The 19771-nt window shown below is 36.7% G+C and overlaps 1 protein-coding gene across 9 annotated transcripts in view; it reads left to right on the forward strand.

The window, feature by feature from the left end:
* Positions 1–19771, forward strand: part of LCLAT1 (lysocardiolipin acyltransferase 1) — a 111964-nt gene that overhangs the window by 23930 nt on the left and 68263 nt on the right. For 5 of the 9 annotated variants that reach the window (XM_085575818.1, XM_077781927.2, XM_021534868.3 and 2 more), the window contains 2 exons: positions 13637–13805; positions 15938–16136. In XM_085575818.1, the coding sequence (XP_085431944.1) occupies positions 13641–13805; positions 15938–16136 (364 nt within the window). In that variant the 5' untranslated portion in view covers positions 13637–13640. Of the gene's footprint in view, positions 1–7635; positions 7757–13636; positions 13806–15937; positions 16137–19771 lie in introns of all 9 variants that reach the window. The other 4 variants (XM_085575815.1, XM_085575814.1, XM_085575816.1 and 1 more) reach the window with 1 other exon arrangement.

The raw sequence follows: 19771 nt of genomic DNA on the forward strand, positions 1-19771 counted from the left end.
AACACAACCTGTCATGACTGCCTGTGCAGTGAGAGAGCTTTGTGTGAACTTCTTACCCCATTCCAGCAAGCATAATTCCTGATGTTTCTGTGGAGCAAAGTTTAATTTAAAAAAAGGATAAAATAAAACCAAATAATAGAATTAGATGTAATTTACAAGGAGAGCTTTTAAAAGTGACTTATGTAAATAATAAAGATTATTTGATTATAAATACTGTAGTATTCTAGAAAAAGTGTTTTCCTTTCTGTAAGGGAAGGAAATAATGGGGAACGTTCCTTGATGTTAGAAAATGGGTTGTTCTATAATAAAACCTTGGTACTTTGAGTTTTTTATTTTTATCCCTTAATGATATTCCTTTCAAAGAACCAGCTGTACCTTTACCTCAATATCCTTTGCTTGATGGAAACAAAACAAACAGCAGCACACAGTGGGACCCATGTGGTGTTTGACCAGTCAGCCTCTTCCAAACAAAGTTCATATGGCTGTGTTATTTCATGGGGTTTGTATACATTGGTTATGTATTTCTCTTTGAAAAGGGTGTTCATTAAACTAAGCTAAAAAGTTCGATTAATTGGATTCAGGAAGGTGGCAGGAAAGATCTAAAAATGTTGGATTTGATTACTATTGTTAACTTACCTTCCATAGCAGAAGTCCTCAAAGGTGTCATGTTTTTTCTGTTCCCATTTCTCTACAGCAAAAGCCTCCAAACAAACAAAATAAAACTTTGATTACTTATTAAATATGCTAATAATATAATTATTTAAAACTGAATTTGCTGTATACATTGCCCATAAAACTTTTTGAAATATTGATGAAGAGGATTCTTTCATTTCTTAATATTCAGATCCAGGGCAGAGGGAAAGTAAAGACTCAAAGAATAGTTTAATGAGCATTTGTCTTCAATTTATTTTCCTCAGTACTCTCTTCTGAAGTTCTCAATACGTTGAAATTAATAATTGGATTTAATTGCCCAGAAATCCTTGATATCATTTAGTCTAATGATTGATTCCTCTTAGGGGCATTGTTTTAATAATATATCTGTTTGATCCCAAAAGAAGAGAGCTTCATAAAGTTGTTGTGAAAGCTTCTTTTCTTACTGTAATGGTTCAATGAAGTGTTCAGCTGTGGCTGAATTGGAAAGGAAACACATGCTGTTGTAGCTTGTGTCTATGTTGGAAAAAAATTTCAATACAATAAATCTTAGCTGTTGTTGAAAACTCTGTGCTCAGCAGGAATCCATGTTTCCTCAAATTGTTTTCAAATTTTCTCCTTACTGCATTTTCAAAATTCTAAGCAGCTCTACCCCTCTTTCCATGAGTTAGACAAGGATTCTTGGGAAATACAGGCAGTGGAAAACTCAGGCTCATCCATGCCTGAATCAGTCCATTAATTTTCTGAATTGTAATTGGTTTCAAATTGTCTTTGTTAGAAGGCCTGTTGTATTGCCTTGCTTAACTGGAGTACAGGGCTTTCCAATAGCTTTAGGCTTCCCCTTTGACACACTGTGTTCCTTCATTCCCAATGCTGCGTTGTTTTGCTTCTTTCCATCCTCTCTCCCTGGTTGTTCATCTGCAGCAACAGCAGGTAAAAACGATATGTGTGAGAGGAAAGTTTTGAATGTTAAGCAACTTCATGTAAAATTAATATTTATATGTTTTATTCTTGAGAAATTATGGCCTTCTTTCTGTTAGTTATTTCTGTTAGTCCAAGTATATAACTGATACTTTAACTGCCAGAGATTTTTCTCACAGCATATTTGTAGGCACCAGCAGAAGTTGCAAACTTTATCTTCTATTTAAACTATGAAAAATTCATTATTTATCTTGAAATAACACAATACAATGCTATGTGCATTTCTAAGGAGAGCTTTTAAGGCCATCTACATATTAAGAGCTACTCTCATGGAAGCCTGTGCTCCTGTATAAATTCAGAGCAAAGTATATTCAAGAACTCATATTTAGTGTTAGGAGTGGAAGCATTCAGAAGTGTCCACATATGTTCTCCGGTAGAAATTGGATTTTTTAGCTTAACAATCACAGCTAACTTTTTCAGAGATGCCACTGCCTCAATTACTGTTTAAGTTGGGCCTGCTGTGGGGAGAAGTCAGAACTATGAAGAGCAAAACCTTGCTCGTCTCTTCTTTCAGTGCCATTGTGGAGAATTAGGTGTAAAACCTTGCCTCGTAGGAGTTATCTTCATTTGGTGCCTCCACTAGAGCAGAAATTCCCTTACTATTCATTCTGCCCATGAGCTTGGAAAATGGTGTCCCTGCATGTTGTGTTGGGTTTATGCCTTCGGGAAAGACAGCAAGTTGACCCAGCTGCCAATTAATTAATTCATAACATTTTAGTAAAGGATTGGAACAATTTTCCTGTGCCATGTTTGATGAAGTTTATGTAACTACAGTTTCTCTAAATAGTTGCAATGTATTTACTTATTTTAGCATAAATTAATGGTTTTAATACACTCCAAGTGATCCTGTGTAATTTCAGGTCTTTGATCTCTGTGTTGAATTATTTGTTATCACTATTTTTGCTCTCGTTTATTAAACTGTTTGTGATGGTCTTTCTGCCAACAAAAGTATTTCAGAGGTGAACATCTCAGTGTAGGAGTATATAGTTGTCTCTTCATTGCTCAGATGAAAAATGTCACTTAACTCTGGAACATAAGTATTTCATAGTCAAGGAATGCTCTTACTTTTATTGCTGGCATTTCTGTGTTTAACTTTGTACCTGTGCTTGTGATGTTTTCTTCTTAACTTGAGCATGCCTTGCAGTCAAGGTGGAGTGATTTTCTTGAGGCTGTTGTGTTTGAATGCAAAATATCCCAGTAAGTAAAAGCATACTGTCCTTTGATTATTTGAAACTACTCTGGGAGTTTCAGCACCATGTTTACTTTTAGACAACACAGGGAGAGAAGCCTCAACCTGATGAGGAAGAGAGGGAAGTGGAATGTCATAAGCAGCTATTTTTGAGAAGTCCATAATTTGAGAAGTCCTGAAAAAAACATCACTTCCTCAATGCCTCTTTCAATGAAGTCATTAAAAGCATTTAAAGAGCTGTAGTTACGTTTGAGAATCCTTCTAAAAATGCAACTAAAAAGATGTGCTTGCTTTCTCACATATATGCTTAGCCCAGTTAGTTTCTAATGAGCATGTTTTATACCTCAAAGGTAAGTTCTTGCTTCTATTTCCCTGATATTACTGTGCTAATCAAAAGAGCAAATTCTTTCCAGGAATTCTGTGGTTTTGTGTAATCTTTTTCCTGAAAAAGATTATACAAAATCAGGGCCCTTGCTAAATGGGAAAGCACACATCAGGGTGTATTCCCACTTGGAAATAACTGAGACAATACTAGGTCTTCTTGGAAGAGATTCTTGTAGCAAAACAGAAAAGGAAAAAAAAAGGGAAAAAAATCTTATAGTGGATTGTTAGATCATGAAATCTTTCTGGCCCTAAAGAAAAATCTAGATACGGCTGATATTAAACGTGTTTCATGTCTATAAGAGCTGCTGTGAGAAGATTCTTGATTTAGGTATTTCTGGTAGCATGACCTGCACAGCCAGATCTTCTCCTTTTTTGGATAAGACTTATCTAGTGAAAAGATTGACTCATTGCATTTCCTCTTAGATTCCTTTTTTATTGTTATTTATTTTAAGGGGGAGAGGGGAGACCAATAAATAACCTTTTCTAGACTATTTCTACCTTGTCAACCATTTCCTATATCTTCCACATGATAGCTTTGGTGTAGGTCAGGTATTATTTATCTTTTGGCCTCTCATTCTCTAGGTATGAGCTGTGTAGTTTTCTGAATGATCCAAACAAATTTTTTTGTTTTGCTTCAGTGGTCTTTTAGAAGTTGTTCTTTTTGTTTCTTTCCCCTATCACTTTTCAGCTTCTAAGACTCTTTCCTAGCACCATGAGTGGTACTGAGTCGGAGACTGGAAGGGGTTTTACTTGGTCTGTAACAATGCCCCAGATGTTATTGGGAGGCTCTTTATCTCTAGCCCTTGAAGGCTTTCCTCCTTCCCACCTTTTTTCCTTGTGGCTCTTGTTAAGCCAGAGCATTGCTCACATGTGTGAAATCCAGCAGTCCCTGAATAGCTGTAATAGGTCATTTCCCTGACTAGGTCACTTGCTGTTCTGTAATTACTTCGTGGATACTTTGTTCTTGGATTGACAGGGATCTCTGTGTCTGCCACAGCCTGTCTGTCTAAAGCATTTGCAACTGCCAAATGTGTTTGCAGCTGACTTGAAGCTCATTCTTACTGTACATTGACTTGGTCATTGTGATGGGAAATGCAGCACCTATTAAACACTTCTAATTATTTTTATAAGCTCCTTTCAGTTCTGGCAAAATTTATTAGAAACTGAGTTTCTGTTTCAAATAAGCTACTATTTTACATAATAAAAGGCTGAAAAGCTAAAAATCGTGGCCTTAGATGTTGCTTTTTTTCCCCCCATTTGTCTTCTGGCAGCTTAGTAAAGCATTGCATAAGCACTGGCAGATAAACTTCCCCAGTTGTCTCAGCATTGAATTACTTTATTTAGCTTCTTATGCTGGTAATTTGTTTTAGGCTAAAATGACCTTGATAAATTTTCATGCAAAACATTTTGTCACTCATTTGTCAATAGCCCTGGATCCTTTGTATCTAAATGCCAAAAAATGTACATGTTAGAATTCAAATGGTTGCTTATATTTTTGTAGGTGTTTGAGGGACCAAAGCCATTCAGCTTTAACAAGGAACATGAGTTGCTTTGTTGTACTGTACTGATGAGATATTTTCTGTCTGATGAGATATTTTAAGTCTGAAGATAAATGTTTTATAGAATCAGGTTCAATAACCCTGGAAGCAGAGGCAACATGTCTGCATCAGGCTACTGCTGTGAGAATCCTGCTGAGCCATGGAGCTTTAGTAGCAGAAGTACTGATGAACCAACTTAGTTGTGCTTCTTCCCATGCCCAGCCTGCATCCATGCACAGCACAATACCCATGGTTTGCACTCTGAAATGCTCTGCTAGAAATGGCTTTTGAAGACCTCAATCCACCTGAAGCCCTGGGGACATCCTTTCAGAGTCTGGTCAGAGGAGAAAAGCTTCCCATTGTAGCTGATGGAAAAAGGAAATTACAGAGCTGAAGATGGGGTTAAAGCTACCCTGCTTAGCAGTGGTTTGTAATATAATCTTAGAAATAGCGAGATATGCTGTTGACTGATCCAACTGGTAAGCTGTGCAAATGAGATGTGAAGGCTGTTGTCTAGAAGACTGAAAAGCACAGCAGATCTTCCTCTCTGACTGTAAGATCCAGAAGCAGAAATATTGTTAGTTACTTGTGGGACGGTAGTTTGGCTGCATGGTTTTTGGCTATGATTTGGATATTGATCTACACCAAAATATAATAGATTGAAAACAGGATTTCATGTTCAGAAATGGAGCAAATGCAAATAAATCCTTTTTTGCTGCTTCTGGTGAGAATGAAACATTTATAAATTTTCTGCAGAACTGCTGCATTTTTCTTCTTTTGCTTTGGAGCCTGCCAGGTATCCCATCTATTGTTTGTTCTATGCTTACCTTGGAAAGCAGCCAGCTTGTAAGCACAGCTCACTAGAAAACTACAATTTATGTGACTTTTAAAGTTGTTATAAACTTGTGATACTTGCTGATGTGTAAGTCTGCTTCAGAGTGCTGTGTACTCCTGACACAAAGGCAGCCCTGCAAAATTTCAAGTTCTCAAATGGAATTTTCCAATTAAACAGCTAGAACATTTTTAATGTTGTTTGCAAATGGGCTTTTTTTCCTTTGGTATTTGTCTTGGAAATACATTTTTAAAAGCCCAAGGCAGATGCAGATACTCAGAGGCTTGGCAGAGATATTCCATTGATAATAGCAATTTATCTTTATTATTATTGAAAAAAAAATAGTGACATAAAAAAAATAGTGACATAAATTTGTCTGTCAGTGCTCTTCTTCATCGCTTATCTAAGTACTGTTGAGCCAGAATTACTTACATGGTGGGCAAATGAAGATAAGTGTCTAGTCTTTCTCTTCAGTCATTTAATAATTCTGAGAGTAGATGAAATCCGTAATCTGGTCTTGCAACTGATTCTAGGTGGAAACTCACTGGCTTCAGTAAGTTTGCTGTTGGATTTTTAGTATAGGGCCTGCTGAATTTTTGCAGCATATAATGTGCTACTGAGAAAAATAATAAACTAGTTAAGCAATTGTTGCTGCTGTATAGGTGATGACTGTCAGAGTATAAAAGATGCTAAAAACCAACAAACCACATACTTATTGTATTGGATAAGAAAAACAAATCACACTGCAGTATTACCCATCCAGAATCAAATTCATTTGCAGCATACAGTATAGCTGGTAAAGGAGGAATTATCTGGGTTAATATATTCCATGACAAAACTGAGAGAGGTTTTTATAGAGGATGGTCACCAGTACAGAGCTCTCAATGACACCTTTTCCAAGCTGGGTACCTTGCTTAAGGCCTCTGAAAGTCTGCTTTTACATCCCCCCTTTATATTTTCATAATTGCACTCTCTGAATAATATGAGTTAGCATAAGCTGTCATGCTGTTACTGTCCTGGTGATAGTCACTGGTTCTACTAGGCCATGTGAGTTTTGTTCATACACTTTTCATGTATTTCTTGAGTTGTTAACCTGATGAGAAAATTCGGTCTTGAGGGCAAAAAAGCCACTAGAAGTTTCATGGATGTCTCCTTCTCTGAGAGTGATTTTTAGTTCAGTGCCAGTGGCAGAGATTTAAAGATACTCCTGTGAAAATTACCAGCTTTCTATTTGAGTAACTTTTCTTCAGCATGAAGTCCTTTATTTCTATTTTCCCACTGAGGATTTTATTGTGAAATGGATACTTCTGAAATTATAAATGTCACCCCTTCCCACCAAGAATAGCTCTGAACTAAAGTGTTGGGGTGCTCTTATGCAGGGGGAAAGAAATTGATTTATTGGTTTGTTTGTAACATCTCCAATTACAAAGTGGAATATTTTAACTGTTTTTCATAATTTTGACTTGGATTTGTTATCCATCAATGTTGGTCAGTTTTTGGTCTGTTGACTTTGAAAACCAAAGGACTCAGATTTGCCAGCTGTTGAGCACAAGTAACTTTTTTGAAAAATAGGCTGGGCCTCAAGCCGACCTGCAGGTTTTATATAAAGTACTTAACCCCTAGAACTGACACTGCTCCATGTTTATTACAAGGTTATGTTGATTTTTTGTTTATTTCTTTTATTTAAAGAGGGGATAGGAGGAATACAGCAGCTGCTTTTCATCTGCCAAACCTATTCTTGATGACTTGTCAGCCAGGGCACTCTATTTATATTGGTTGTTGTTTAATACAGGCTTGTGGGGCCCCAGCAGCTTGATGGATAGTGCAGAGCACAACTCCATGCATGGAAAGCAATGAAGAAGGAATTCAGAATTATTAGTGTCTGTGCAATATGCATAACAAAAAAAAAATGAGGTAGCTTTTTGGGAGTAAAAGCTCTTGTACAGTTCTTCTTTCAGCAAATTTGTCAATTCATCTAGATTTTCTGATTATAGTAAGGAATAAAAGCAAGCTACTTTTCCATAAATCATTGCTTCTTTTTTTTTTTTTTTTTTTTTCAGGAAGCAGCTGTAGCTATTGCATGATACCCTCTTACAAATGATTTCAAATATCTTAGCTCATGCTTTCATTCAAACTTTATTGGTCTAATGGTTGTCTGAAGCAACAGTGGAAAGAGAACAGGTAAACGAGGGTGAAAAAGCATCGGATTGATTTGATGTCTGTATCCTGACTGAATTACCTGCTTACAGTATCTAAAGGCTGTACTGCAGAGAATCTCAGCCAGCATTTTTGCATTTGGGAAGACACAATTACTTGGAAGAGCAAATTGAATATTCTATTAAATTTTTTATTAAATTATAATAGTCAGATTATGTCTTGGCAAATAAAAGATATAATAAATAGTAAGTTGCAGTAATAATCATATTTTATTTGTAATATTTATGGAAATTGCTCATTAAGTTTTGTACTTGTTGTATTTTATGTGTAAGCCTATATACTGTCAGGGGTGTGACTTGTGATGATAATTAACTTTTTATTGCCCTACCCTATATTGTTTTATGATTAATGTATCTCTTAAATTTTTTAAATGCAAGAATTATATAAAAAGGAAGTAGTTTTAGTGGTCAAGTGCCTGTTTCTTCACATTTTTTTTCAGTGATTGTAATCTGTGCCATATTTGTATGTTCCTTAAAATACTGAAGTGCCCAAGAGAAGGATCAAAACTAAATTATAGTTCATAAAGAGTTCTGTGGAGACTGAGGGAGCTTCCTGCCTTTGTTGGGTGGACTTCTGATTAGAATGGCTATCGCTGCAATTAGGAATTCAGCTTCCTCCTGCCATTGCTTCCCCTAGAACTTCTTCTATTTCTGCAGTTCTTTTAGCTAAGGCACAAGTGAGATGTTGTGTAATCAAAGAGATGGGGTGAGTTGCAGATCTGGAAATACAACTGCGTCAGTCTACACAAAATTTCTGCGAGCAAGTTTCTTTTTAAATACAGTACTACACAGAAGCTAGTTTCTTGCTCTGGGTGCAAGAATTGATAAAAATTTCCTTTGAAATGCTGTTATGGAAGAAAACTATAAAATGCTCAAATAGAAAAGTGTGGTGATTTTGTTGGACTTGAAAGGTTCTGCTAAAATGTGTCATTTCCACTGAAACTTAGTTTGCTTGGCTGATGTTCAGCACCTGCTCACACCTCTTATTTGCATCACTAAAACTAGGAAGGGTTGTCAATCTGCCTGCTCTCTTGTCTAGATGATTTTGTTTAGTAACCTAAAAAAAATAAACAAGTGAAAATGTGGGTCATTCATCTGCTGGTTGATTTAATGGACACCTAAGTAGTTTACAAACTTTATTTTTTTCTTGCCCACCTCCTGGAACTTCAATTCACAGCACCCAGATCAAAGGTTTCAAAAACTGTTGTGAAAATGGTATCTTCTGATTTGGAAATTATGTTTCTGAATGCAAAATTGAAAATGGGAGCTGGAATTTACAGTTCACCTGTTTCACTTGCCCTGCTTGGAGGAAATGGAGAAGTTAAGTCAGTTTGGAGTTAAATGCTGACTTTCTTTGCAGAACTGTTAGAGAAGAGGCGTCACTGGCTCTCTGTGTGAGTTTCTGCTTCATTTTAATAGAAGATGTTTACCTTTTCTACTGGTAATTGACTGGAAGAACCTTAAATCCAGTTCCTTACTATTTGCCATTGAGGTTTGAAGACTAATGAGCAGTTTTATTGCCCATGCTGATTGAATGGAAATGTGCTGACCAGTAGGCCACTGTTGTTTTATTGGCACTGAAGAGTGTTTCTTTATTTTTCCAATGGTGTAATAAAACCTGATTTGCTCACTTTGTAGTACTAAGTGCTTGAAAATTTCTCTCGTTATCAGGCAGCTGGCTCTCTTTGTCAGGTAATATTGCTTAATGCTATGCTGAGGCTAAAATATTTTTTTCCATTGAGCCTGGAAGATGAATTAACCTGTTTGTACAAGCACTTTGAATTAGCTGGGAGGTGGTAAGGAAATTTGAATCATGTGGTGAGTCTTGACTATGCTGAGACTTCCAGACCTTAAAGTTTGGAACTTTTTTGTTTCTTATCAGGTAAACTTATTTTGCATCCTCTGTCCTCTTACAAGCCACAGAAGCAGTTGTGAAGAAAAGTTTTGTTGTAGAGAACAGTCTGTTTAAAACCTTTTGAAATCATCATCAAAACGAGCTGTTGTTTGTCTATGATCTCAGCTGTACCTTCAATAAAAGCATTTAGATGTTAAAAAAAACAAGCCAAAATCCAATCACAGGAAGGTGTCTTTGCTTTATAGATTATTGAAATAATTTCATGTAAATATTCTAATAAAAATGAAGTTTACAAAAACTGTTTGAGAAAGTATTTTCTCCCCTTGTAGCCAAGAGTTTTTCAAATTAACTGAAATAGAAAGCAAAAATTGTATTTAAAGAATTATTGTTTCCAGTTACCTGGAGACAGAGCATGTTTTCCTTCTGCTATGGCAACAAGAACATGTGAAGTACAGTACCCCAATAACTTGGAGTTCTGCCACGAAATAGATGAAGAACTACAAGCCCAGTATGAGGGTGCTGTCTTTATCACTGTTTGCAGCTTTCAGTCTGAATTGTAAAATAATTTTGACTGTCTTCCCACAGCTCTGATCCACACAGCTAATGGAAAGTGGCTTTAAGATACATAAAGATCATCCTACACATTAAATTCAGTGTTGAGGGAGGTTGCTGCATTAGAAAGAGAGTTGTCAGCAGCAGTAAGAGAATACTTCTGTACTTTGAAAATGCTTGAGTCCTGTTCAGGCTTCCTGTTGAATCCTGTAATTCATTCCTTGGGTGTCTAATCTCTGACATGAGTCAGCTCCCATTTTCTTTGTTTTGATATTTTTCACATTTGTTTTAGATCATTTTCCAAGTCCTCATTAAATATTCCTTTCTTTGGCTGGCTTTTAATCATGTTTTGAAGTTGCAGGCATGTATTTTTGCATTGATTTGTAGCTGTTACTTGTTGAATGAAGGTGTTAGATTTGGGATGGCTGACATATCTTAGAGACAGTTTGTTTCTAAGGTAGGTATTTAAGGGCTGAGGAGTGCAAAAGGATGAAAGTAGTCACTTCCCTCCTGTCTTTGGTGGTTAGTGTGTGGAATGGTAAGCTGGGTACAGCAGCCTGGGTTTGCAGAGCCCAGCCTGGTCCAGCTGTGTGCCAGCCCTACATCCTCAACCCTTACAAACTTGTGCACTGCACTTCCAATTGGATCTGCTGAAACTTTCTCCCTTTCTCTCCTTCATTGCAGTGGGGGCAATTCAGAAACAAAGTCCAAGTCTATTCATTACTCTAGATAAATACATGTTTAAAGATACATAATGTGTCATATAGAAGCAATAAACAAAATGTGGTATTTATCACACTTAAAAACATGGCTTTAAGAGTGATAAATGGCATCGATTGAAAACACACATGGTATAGTTTGTGTCTGGAAATAAACAGCACAGTGTTTAACCCACTGGAATGCACTGTAACTTACAATGTATACACTGGAATGTAAAAGAAAGTACTGCGTCGTTCTGGTTGAAGAAAAGGAAATTCAGAACTTCCTCAGGTCTTTTCCATAGCTCAGATACTTTCATCTAAAACAAACAAACAAACAAAAAGTATTTATGAGATGGTCTTTCACAGAAAATGCAACAAGATTTTTTTTCCTTAAGTCTTTGGTTGTGTTTAACAATTTGAGGGGAGGACCTCAGTGTAAACTGTGAAAAGGACAGCCCCTAATAATGACCCAGGTTGCTTTTTGAAGAGTTCAGAAGGATGACAGAGCACTGTCTGCTCTCGTTATCTCTGCAGGTACCTGTGTGCAGCAGTCAGTGTTTGGAACTGGAGCGTGTCCCCTGTCCCTGTTGTCTGGCAGCCTTTTGGAGCTGCAGTGTCTGCCTGGCAAATGGCACTGCGTCTGACTGATGGCTCTGAGAGCTTCACAGAGGACCAGAGCAGCTGGCTAAAGCCTAGCAAACTCCTGCTCAGTGTCTGGGAGCAGGTTTTACCTGTCTTAAAGCTGTTTCCAGTTGTTTGGATACATTTGTTCCTCAAAAATGCCTGTTCAGATCAAGCAGATAGAATTTGAATTCTGTCTGCTGCCTTTTGCAGTAGGTCTCAAATCTTGATGTTAAGAGAAGGCTTTTTCTTCTGGTTGGGCTGCAACTAATCATTCTCCACCAACCCCCCTTTCTTTTGGTTCCTAGTTTTTTCTGGGTTTTTTGTTTTGAGTTTTTTTTTTCCTCTTCTGCCTTTAACGTGGACTTCCCCCACAGAGGTTTACTATAACAAATAGAAAAAGTCCTTACAAAAAGCAAATTTCTTCCAGGGCCTTACTCTTCAAGGATCCCTTAATGTATCAGAATTGATCCTACCTAGTGTGTGCATATGTGCAGATGTGGTTGTTTAGTTCCTGCTTTTGGCAGAAAAGAGAGAGCTCTGTATTCCAGGATATAAATATTATGTATTTGTTTGAATTCAAATTTCATTGTGTCAAAATCTTTCTGATACCACAATCAGCAAACATTTGAATTTAGCTTGTTTTGCTGTGCTGCAGAAGCAAAGTTAAATACAACTTCCTATATCCTTCCTGCATTAAAAATTTGCATGGCCTCTTGTCTCAGCCTTTCTCCAAATATCATGCAGTTTAGGAAATTGTTTAAACCTAGAAATATCTCAAGAGTAGAGCTACTTTCTTGTCAACATGAAGTAGCAGAAGCAAATTTCATCTTCTAGCAGCCCTAGTGTTGCCATTTCTTGACTGTCAAATACTTTGCTGTGCAAGCATCATTGCTAAAGACATTGTACAAAATATGCTTGAGATAAATCATGTATGTTACAATACACAAGGCTTAATGGATTGCTTTTCCATTGCTCATTTTAAAATTAAACCCACCAGCTTCCTGTTTTTTCTTGTCCTGAACTCCCGTCTATCTGAGCTCTTAAAATTTCTAAAATAGCCTGTCAAAAAAAGGAATTCAGTAAAGTGACTAAAAAGTGACTTCTGCTTAACCTTTGGTTTTATAAACAATTGGCTGAGTCCTAAATAGATGAAAACAGACTATTTTTAGGCCCTAATTTAGAGAATGGATATTTCTACATTTGCTTTGTCATAGCTGGTAGTAGTTGCTAAATTGTGAAAGCTTGTAGCTATTACAAATGCTTGGAGGATTGCTGAGTGTTCTGCCATAATGCACTAAGAAGCTCAGTGTACTGTACATTTCAATTTATAATAAGACAGTGTAGCTGATAGCACAGACACTGAAATATTTCAAGTCTAGACTATGCCTTAAAAACCACAGGCTATTGGCTTTTTGGTGCAGCAAGTTGGAAAATAACTGATAAGGGCAGTTGAAGTACAGCAGACTTCAAAAAGTGATGAATTCTCTAAGCCAGGGTGGGTTGAGAGGGTTCAGCCACTGCTTGCCTGCCTTGTTGGGATGAAAAAGGAACTGGTATTTGTAAGGGCTGGTCAGTCTTGCCAGATTTGAGTGGTTTGTGAGGGAGGTCACACATAGAGCCTTGTTAGATGGGGAAGATGAGTTTCTGCAACACTGTGTTTAGCAAGAAGAAATGGGATGGAGAAATAGAAAAGTTTCCTGTCTTTAGAAAATGGTAACATTAGTATTTCTCCACAGACAAAGATAATGGCCAAAAAGTTTAATGTCACTGGTGTTCTCTTAATGGCCCTTTTGTACCTTTGGATAATAAAAATAGCTTGCAGAAGGTTTTGAGTGGAACTACATATTGTAGTAATGGGAGGAAATTATGATGTAGCTGATATTTTTATGGCCCCTTTAATATCCCAATTCACCTTACAAATCACTGTGTTTATAAAGTCCTTTTCTTACTGCTGCTGGAGAAGAACAATGTTTTGGTTGTGTTTACTGTTGTCTTGTGTTGTTAGCTGTGGAGAAAAGGAGGAATATTACCTCAGACCAGGCTTGCAGACTTGAAGAATTATGTAATAACTTTCAGTTTGTCTCTCTAACTTAATGCCAACCCTGTTTTTCAGAGCCATGGTGTCATGGAAGGGGATGTACTTTGCACTTGCACTATTCTTGGGAAGTTTCTTTGGAAGTATATTCATGCTGGGCCCTTTTCTGCCTGTGATGTTTATCTCGCCAGCCTGGTACCGCTGGATCACCGACTGCATTGTGGCCACTTGGCTCACACTCCCTGTGGTAAGTGGCACATAGTCCAGGTCTGAGCAACTCTCCATAATCCCACAATTTAGCTTGCTCACTAGCACTTTGGATTTTATTTTGGGGTTTTTAAAGCTCTTTATGCTTCTGTCTAAGCAGGCCCTTATGCACCTACTATCTTTGGAGACTTTGGGTTTAGCTCAGCATTGTAAGCTGTGTGCATATTTACAGTCTCCCTCTTCTTTCAGAGTTTAATTTATATATCAGTTAATGTTATGTGTTCATTTTATGCTTAAAAAGGTCTTTTTTTGACATCTTCATCCAGTGTCAGTCAGATGCAGAGAAGAGTAGGTGAAACTTTTAATAAACAGAAGGAAGTTTTTTTTTAAACTGTTAACTTCCTAAATGAGTTGTCTTGTAAACTGTTTCTTTGAACTGCTCCAAGTATTGTATTAGGAAAATTATCCACTGTCTGGTAAATTATTGTCAACCTTCACCATTCTGTTACGTAACCTTTGTAGAATTTAGCCCTTGTAGTTGAATTACAGATGTTTTCAGGTGAAAAAGAAGAACTCCCCCTAGAAAGGATGTATTCCTCACAGTGCATCAACTTTACAGCTGAGTCTGGCAATCCATAAGAAAGCTCTTCCCTGAATTGTTCCAAAGGAAAGGCAACGTGAATGGGATCTGTCTCTTCTTCTATTTGTTCCTGTAGGCCATTAGAGATTTGTTTAACTTGTTCTGAAGTAAAATGCCATATTGGTGTGCAGTAGTATGTATCTTGTGTCATAAAGGAAGTTCTATCCTTACTGTATATCAAATAGTTTCTGCTTTTGCTGCTTCTGCCTTGTGTGTTTTAAAGGTTTCAGCTGTTTCTTATTCTAAAACTTCTGTAGTTTTTTATCATTATTAAATGCACTGAAATTAGGAGGGTCAATGTAATCAACAGTAAAGGAAATAGATTTTTATTTCTTGTCATTATGAAATTTAACTGGGTACTGATACTGTCACCAAATAACTCTTTCTCTGTTTGTCTTCAGATTTCTTTTATCATTTCAAGCTCCCCAAAATCGAATACTAGTCTTTTCTTTGATTAATTGCCCGGACTTTATAATTTTGGGTTATTAAAACTAGTTTGTGACAACTTTTTCAGAATAGAAATTTGATTTTTAGTCCACACTAGAGCTAGACCAAAATAATTTTAATAACTTTGTGAAAAGGATTCTGTCTTCTGAGAATCTTGGGGATTTAGGTTCAGGAAAGGAGTTTAAAAAAGATTTTGCATCCAACTATTTTGAGGCTTAGACCTTTTCTGCCTTAGGTTTCTATCCTTATACTTGCTGCATTCCTAGTCAGAAGAAGTAGGCTCTTGGTTTGTGTCTCAGAACAATAAAGTGCTCTTGTGCCAGTTGGACTCCAGCAGGGAAACTCTGAACTTGACCTCTGTGATGTAAGAAATTTTCACCTTCCTCACTCTGCTATCACATTTTACTTCCTTTCTAGGAGTCAGCAGGGTGGGACAGTGAGGTGGGTCTTAACCATTTCAGTTTAGTTTGGCTTATATTAGGCACACACAGAGCTTGCAGAAATATGAACAGAAGTTGTTTTACTTTCTAGAGCTCTGTTTAAATCCCAGTGTTTGTTCTTTTGTGGTTTTTGGTGGGTTTTTTGGTGTTTTTTTGTTCTGTTTTGTTTTGTTTTGGAAAAAGAATGGGGAAGAGAGGGTAAGGAGGTAATTTGAAGGCCTTTTCTCCTATGGTATTTTGCTGGTTTCTTTTTCTGTGCTGGTTTCTTTTTCTGTGCTGACTGGACAGTGACCCTGACCTTAGGGATATGCAGCCAATCTCTCCTTAGATTACCTACCAAGTTATAATCCATACTGACTCACTTACATTCCTACATGGTAGTATTCGTGGAAAGCCAGGGAAAGGTTAGTGTAGTGATAGGAACAGAGTGCTTTTTAAAAAGTGCTGCTTAATTGTTGTTTCCTCTTCCACTGAACAGCTATTACTGGAGAGAAGCTGGCTGTTTTATTAGAAAACAGAAGTTTGTTTACCAGTTGTAATGTGAGCGAATAAGTGAAATGATATAATTAAAATTAATTTTTATTGCTAATGGGGTGATGCTTTTCTTCTGGGAGTAAAGCCATAATACTGAGATACTGTTTCTAGGCCTTGCTGGAAATGGTGTGTGGTGCCAAGGTGGTTGTCACTGGAGATGGATTTGTTCCTGGAGAAAGGAGTGTCATTATCATGAACCATCGCACACGAATGGACTGGATGTTCCTGTGGAACTGCCTGCTGCGATACAGCTACCTCAGACTTGAAAAAATCTGTCTCAAATCCAGTCTCAAAAGCATTCCAGGATTTGGTATGTCACTAAACCCTTTAATTTGAAGGGAAAGTATGTTTAAATTATGTCCAGCACAGCTCATAACCTGCTCAATGACATAGGTTTAAATTCTGTTTCAGTATTAAAACAAAAAACTTGTGTAAAACATGTGGCATGTGGAATGATTAAACCATAAATCTCCAGGGGATACCTGGACTACATTCCTAAGCATTTCTTTTTTAAGATACTACATGTGCTGCTGTTGCTTGTAGGTAAATATATTTCTGCTTTACATACCAAAAGCATTTTTCAGGATGATAAAAAATGATTTTTGGTTTTTTCAAAGTCTCTTTCAGCACTGTGGTTTGGGTGCTATTTCACCCCACATCGCAAATGCTCTCATCAAGCTTCTTTCTTCATTATCCAATGTAAACTATTATGAAGATTAAAAAAAAGCTCTGTAGGCAATTGTAAAGTTAATGGATCATTTTAATAACTAATTTTAAATTGAACCAGGCTATGCAAAATATTCTGTGCATGATATGAAATCATCAGGATTTATAATGATGTAGGCTGGAAAGAGATCCGAGTTGCATATATTCAGAGAAATTGTTTCAGATAGTCCAAAAATTGTTGCACAAATGGTTTCTGAATAAATAGGCAGACTTATCTGAAATAAAAGCTTCTCTGAATTTTATTTATCTCTTAGATTTATTTGCTGTTTTATACAAAACTAGCTTGGGCAGGATATGCGTCAACTTTATGATGTCGAAAAAGTAACCTTATTTATGGTTGCCTTTTGTCAGGCCATTTATCTGAACAGATAATTTTGGCAAGATTCCATCCTGAGGAACTCTCCTACTGTTACATTGGATTGCATTCACTGTTGCATTGTGTTGCATTCAGTGCTCTTTAAGTAACAGCAGCCACAGGGTAAAATGCTTTTATTTCCCTAACAGCCACATTTAAGGTCAATTTTACTTGACAAAAGAAAAATTTCTTTTAAAGTGAGAGGAAATGAGCAAATGCATATTAGGTATCTTCATTGTACAGCAGAGATGTTTTGAAATCTTGGAATCAGCTACCTATGCAACTTTTTATAGCAATGATGGAAGATGAAATCAAGACTATCCTGACAAAGATTCATAGATTTCTGTCTTTAAAAGTAACATATGTCTTGCTATTAAAAAAAAACATTTGTATGTGTGCTTATTAATGCCACTAATAAAATTGGAAGGTCAGCTCCAGGAGCTTGGATGCTAAGCTGTGCTTGGTAAAATGTAGTTCCTGAAAGGATGTTAGGAGTCATTTAGAGATTGTTGGGTTTTTAAATTTTTTTTTTAAATTCAGTTCTCAGTTTTCTGCATAAATTGAGCATATATAATAGATTTGATCAGTGGGCTCAGGCAGATAGATCCATGTCAGGTCAATATTAGCAGACCATGGTGCCATCTTTGTTCTGATATACCAGCTTAGAGCCACTACCAAAATTCTGGGCTCATCCTCCACTTTGTGATGTAGACGTGACACATGCAGACATTTGCTCCTGTTATTTCCATTATAGGATGACAATTTCTGGTGGTAGAGCTGACACTTGGGTCTGTAGTGTTATAAACAACTACTTTTATGCCAGATCCCCAAGAATTCTCCGCAATACACAGGCTTTGAGGACTTTGGTTGCAATTTTGTGACTTACTGCTTATTTTCCAGTAAACTGTTAATGTTGGATTATTAATCACAGAATGGGAGTTCAGCTAAACTGCATCCTTCACTGAAGCCATGATTTGATGTCCTGAAATTTTGAAAGATAAGCTTCTGTTTTATCTTAGTGTATCTAAAAAAGAGGGCTTAAAAATGCATGTCTCTGTGTTCAGTCAGGCTGTGTTTTGGGTGACATTTTCTTGCAAAAATATTCAGTGTATCTATGTAATTAGGGGATTGTTGGAAAGTGAGACTCTTGGATTAAATGAAGACTGATGGAAAAAGATTAATCTATATGAGGTTTGTTGGGGCAGGATCACTGCAGAGAATGGTGTCTAAAGAGGAGAACCCTAAATCTCATCAGTGACAGCAGAATTTCTCCCACTTATTGCTCTCAGCCATGCTGTGTTATATGATAGACCCTAAGTAAGTGTTTATTCAGGTTTTTGGCTTGTTTTTAAGTTGTGTCCTGTGGTTTTTAACTAAATGTTTTATTTTATGAGCTTGCAAAAAGCCAGAAGATCACTTGGAAATCAACCAGACAATTTCACTGCACTGCATCTGTAACTGATACTTTAGACATTGATTGTTTAAGATATAATATTTGTGATAATTCAATGAGCTATTTTCATCATGTCTTTCAGATTTATCTTTTCATATAGTTATATGGATTAGTTGTACATAGTCAGATGTATAGGGTTAGGAGCGGTAATCATGCTCTGAGTTTCAGAAGTATTTGCCTGACTATACCATATTTCTTTCTGTGCAAGTTTTTGTGATCTTTCAAAGGCTTTTATTTTTTTCTAACAAGCATTAAATTTAAAATTATGTTTAAGATAAGATTTGTAATGCAAACTGTCTGTATCCATGTTTCTGGAAGCCTTGCTGTATTCAGCATAACGCTTTTATTGTCATAAGTAATTTCCCATTTGGGTGTAAAAATAGGTCTGTGAGAGATTATTCTCTTTCCAGTGGCATATATGATAGGTGAAAGGCAAAGCTGGGAATGGAAATAGATCCAGAGTTCCTGTGGCCCCCTTTGTAGGTTAAAAGTGTAAAGGTATCAGATTTAATGAGCCTGTATTACAAGTGGGCCGTTATTTTCTAGTTAATTATAATTAAAATTAGAGGATTCACTATTTCAAGGAGACACATTGAGTCATTTATCTAGTTCTCAAGTTATTCATTCTTTGCATTCCAGTGTATGAAAAAAATCTTAAAATTGATTAAAGGTGAGCTTTAAAAAAAGAAGTCCAAAGAAAAACAGATGGTCCTTTCTTCCTGGAACTGTAGCTTTGGCTTGATGAATTGTGTGCAGTAAAGTTTTCAAAAAGAGATATTACGTTTCAGTAATCTCAATTTCAGAAACATTCTTGCAGCATTTCAGTACATCTTGCCAAAGCTGGCGTCTCCAGGGAGCACTACTCTGCTCTTGGCTTTTGCTGCAGTTTCTCATCTGACATCATCAGAAGCTACTGACACATTCTGCAGTATCAGTTTTCAAGGAGAATTTCTAATGGCATTGACAGCTTCCTGCATGGTCTGACATGATAGGACTTCTCTACAGTACTTGTAATAGATAGGAGCAATTAATATTCTCATCTATTCTCAATTAATTAGGAGTAGTTTGGGAAGTGATACAGATTATGCTGCAGTCATGTTCAGAATGTGCTATGGAACACATACTGTTCCAGTAGGTACCAAGGAACATACAAGGTAGTGTGGGATAATCAGATAATGACTAGGAGATGGTTTTAATTTTTTTCTCAACAGTTTCATTTGTGGAAGTCTTCTTGTGATAACCAGTAAGACTTCACTGGAAATAGGTATGTGTTTTAATGATGGACAATCTGGTTTTGTTAGATGAGTTTACAGTAATATTTGAATTTTAATGGTTAAATGTGCCTCAACATGTATGTGAAAAATAAATTGAAATTTGGGGTTAATTTGAGCACTATCAGATAAATTTATGG

This window comes from Lonchura striata, chromosome 3, assembly GCF_050655825.1.
Source record: "Lonchura striata isolate lonStrDom1 chromosome 3, ASM5065582v1, whole genome shotgun sequence".
Taxonomy (NCBI): domain Eukaryota; kingdom Metazoa; phylum Chordata; class Aves; order Passeriformes; family Estrildidae; genus Lonchura; species Lonchura striata.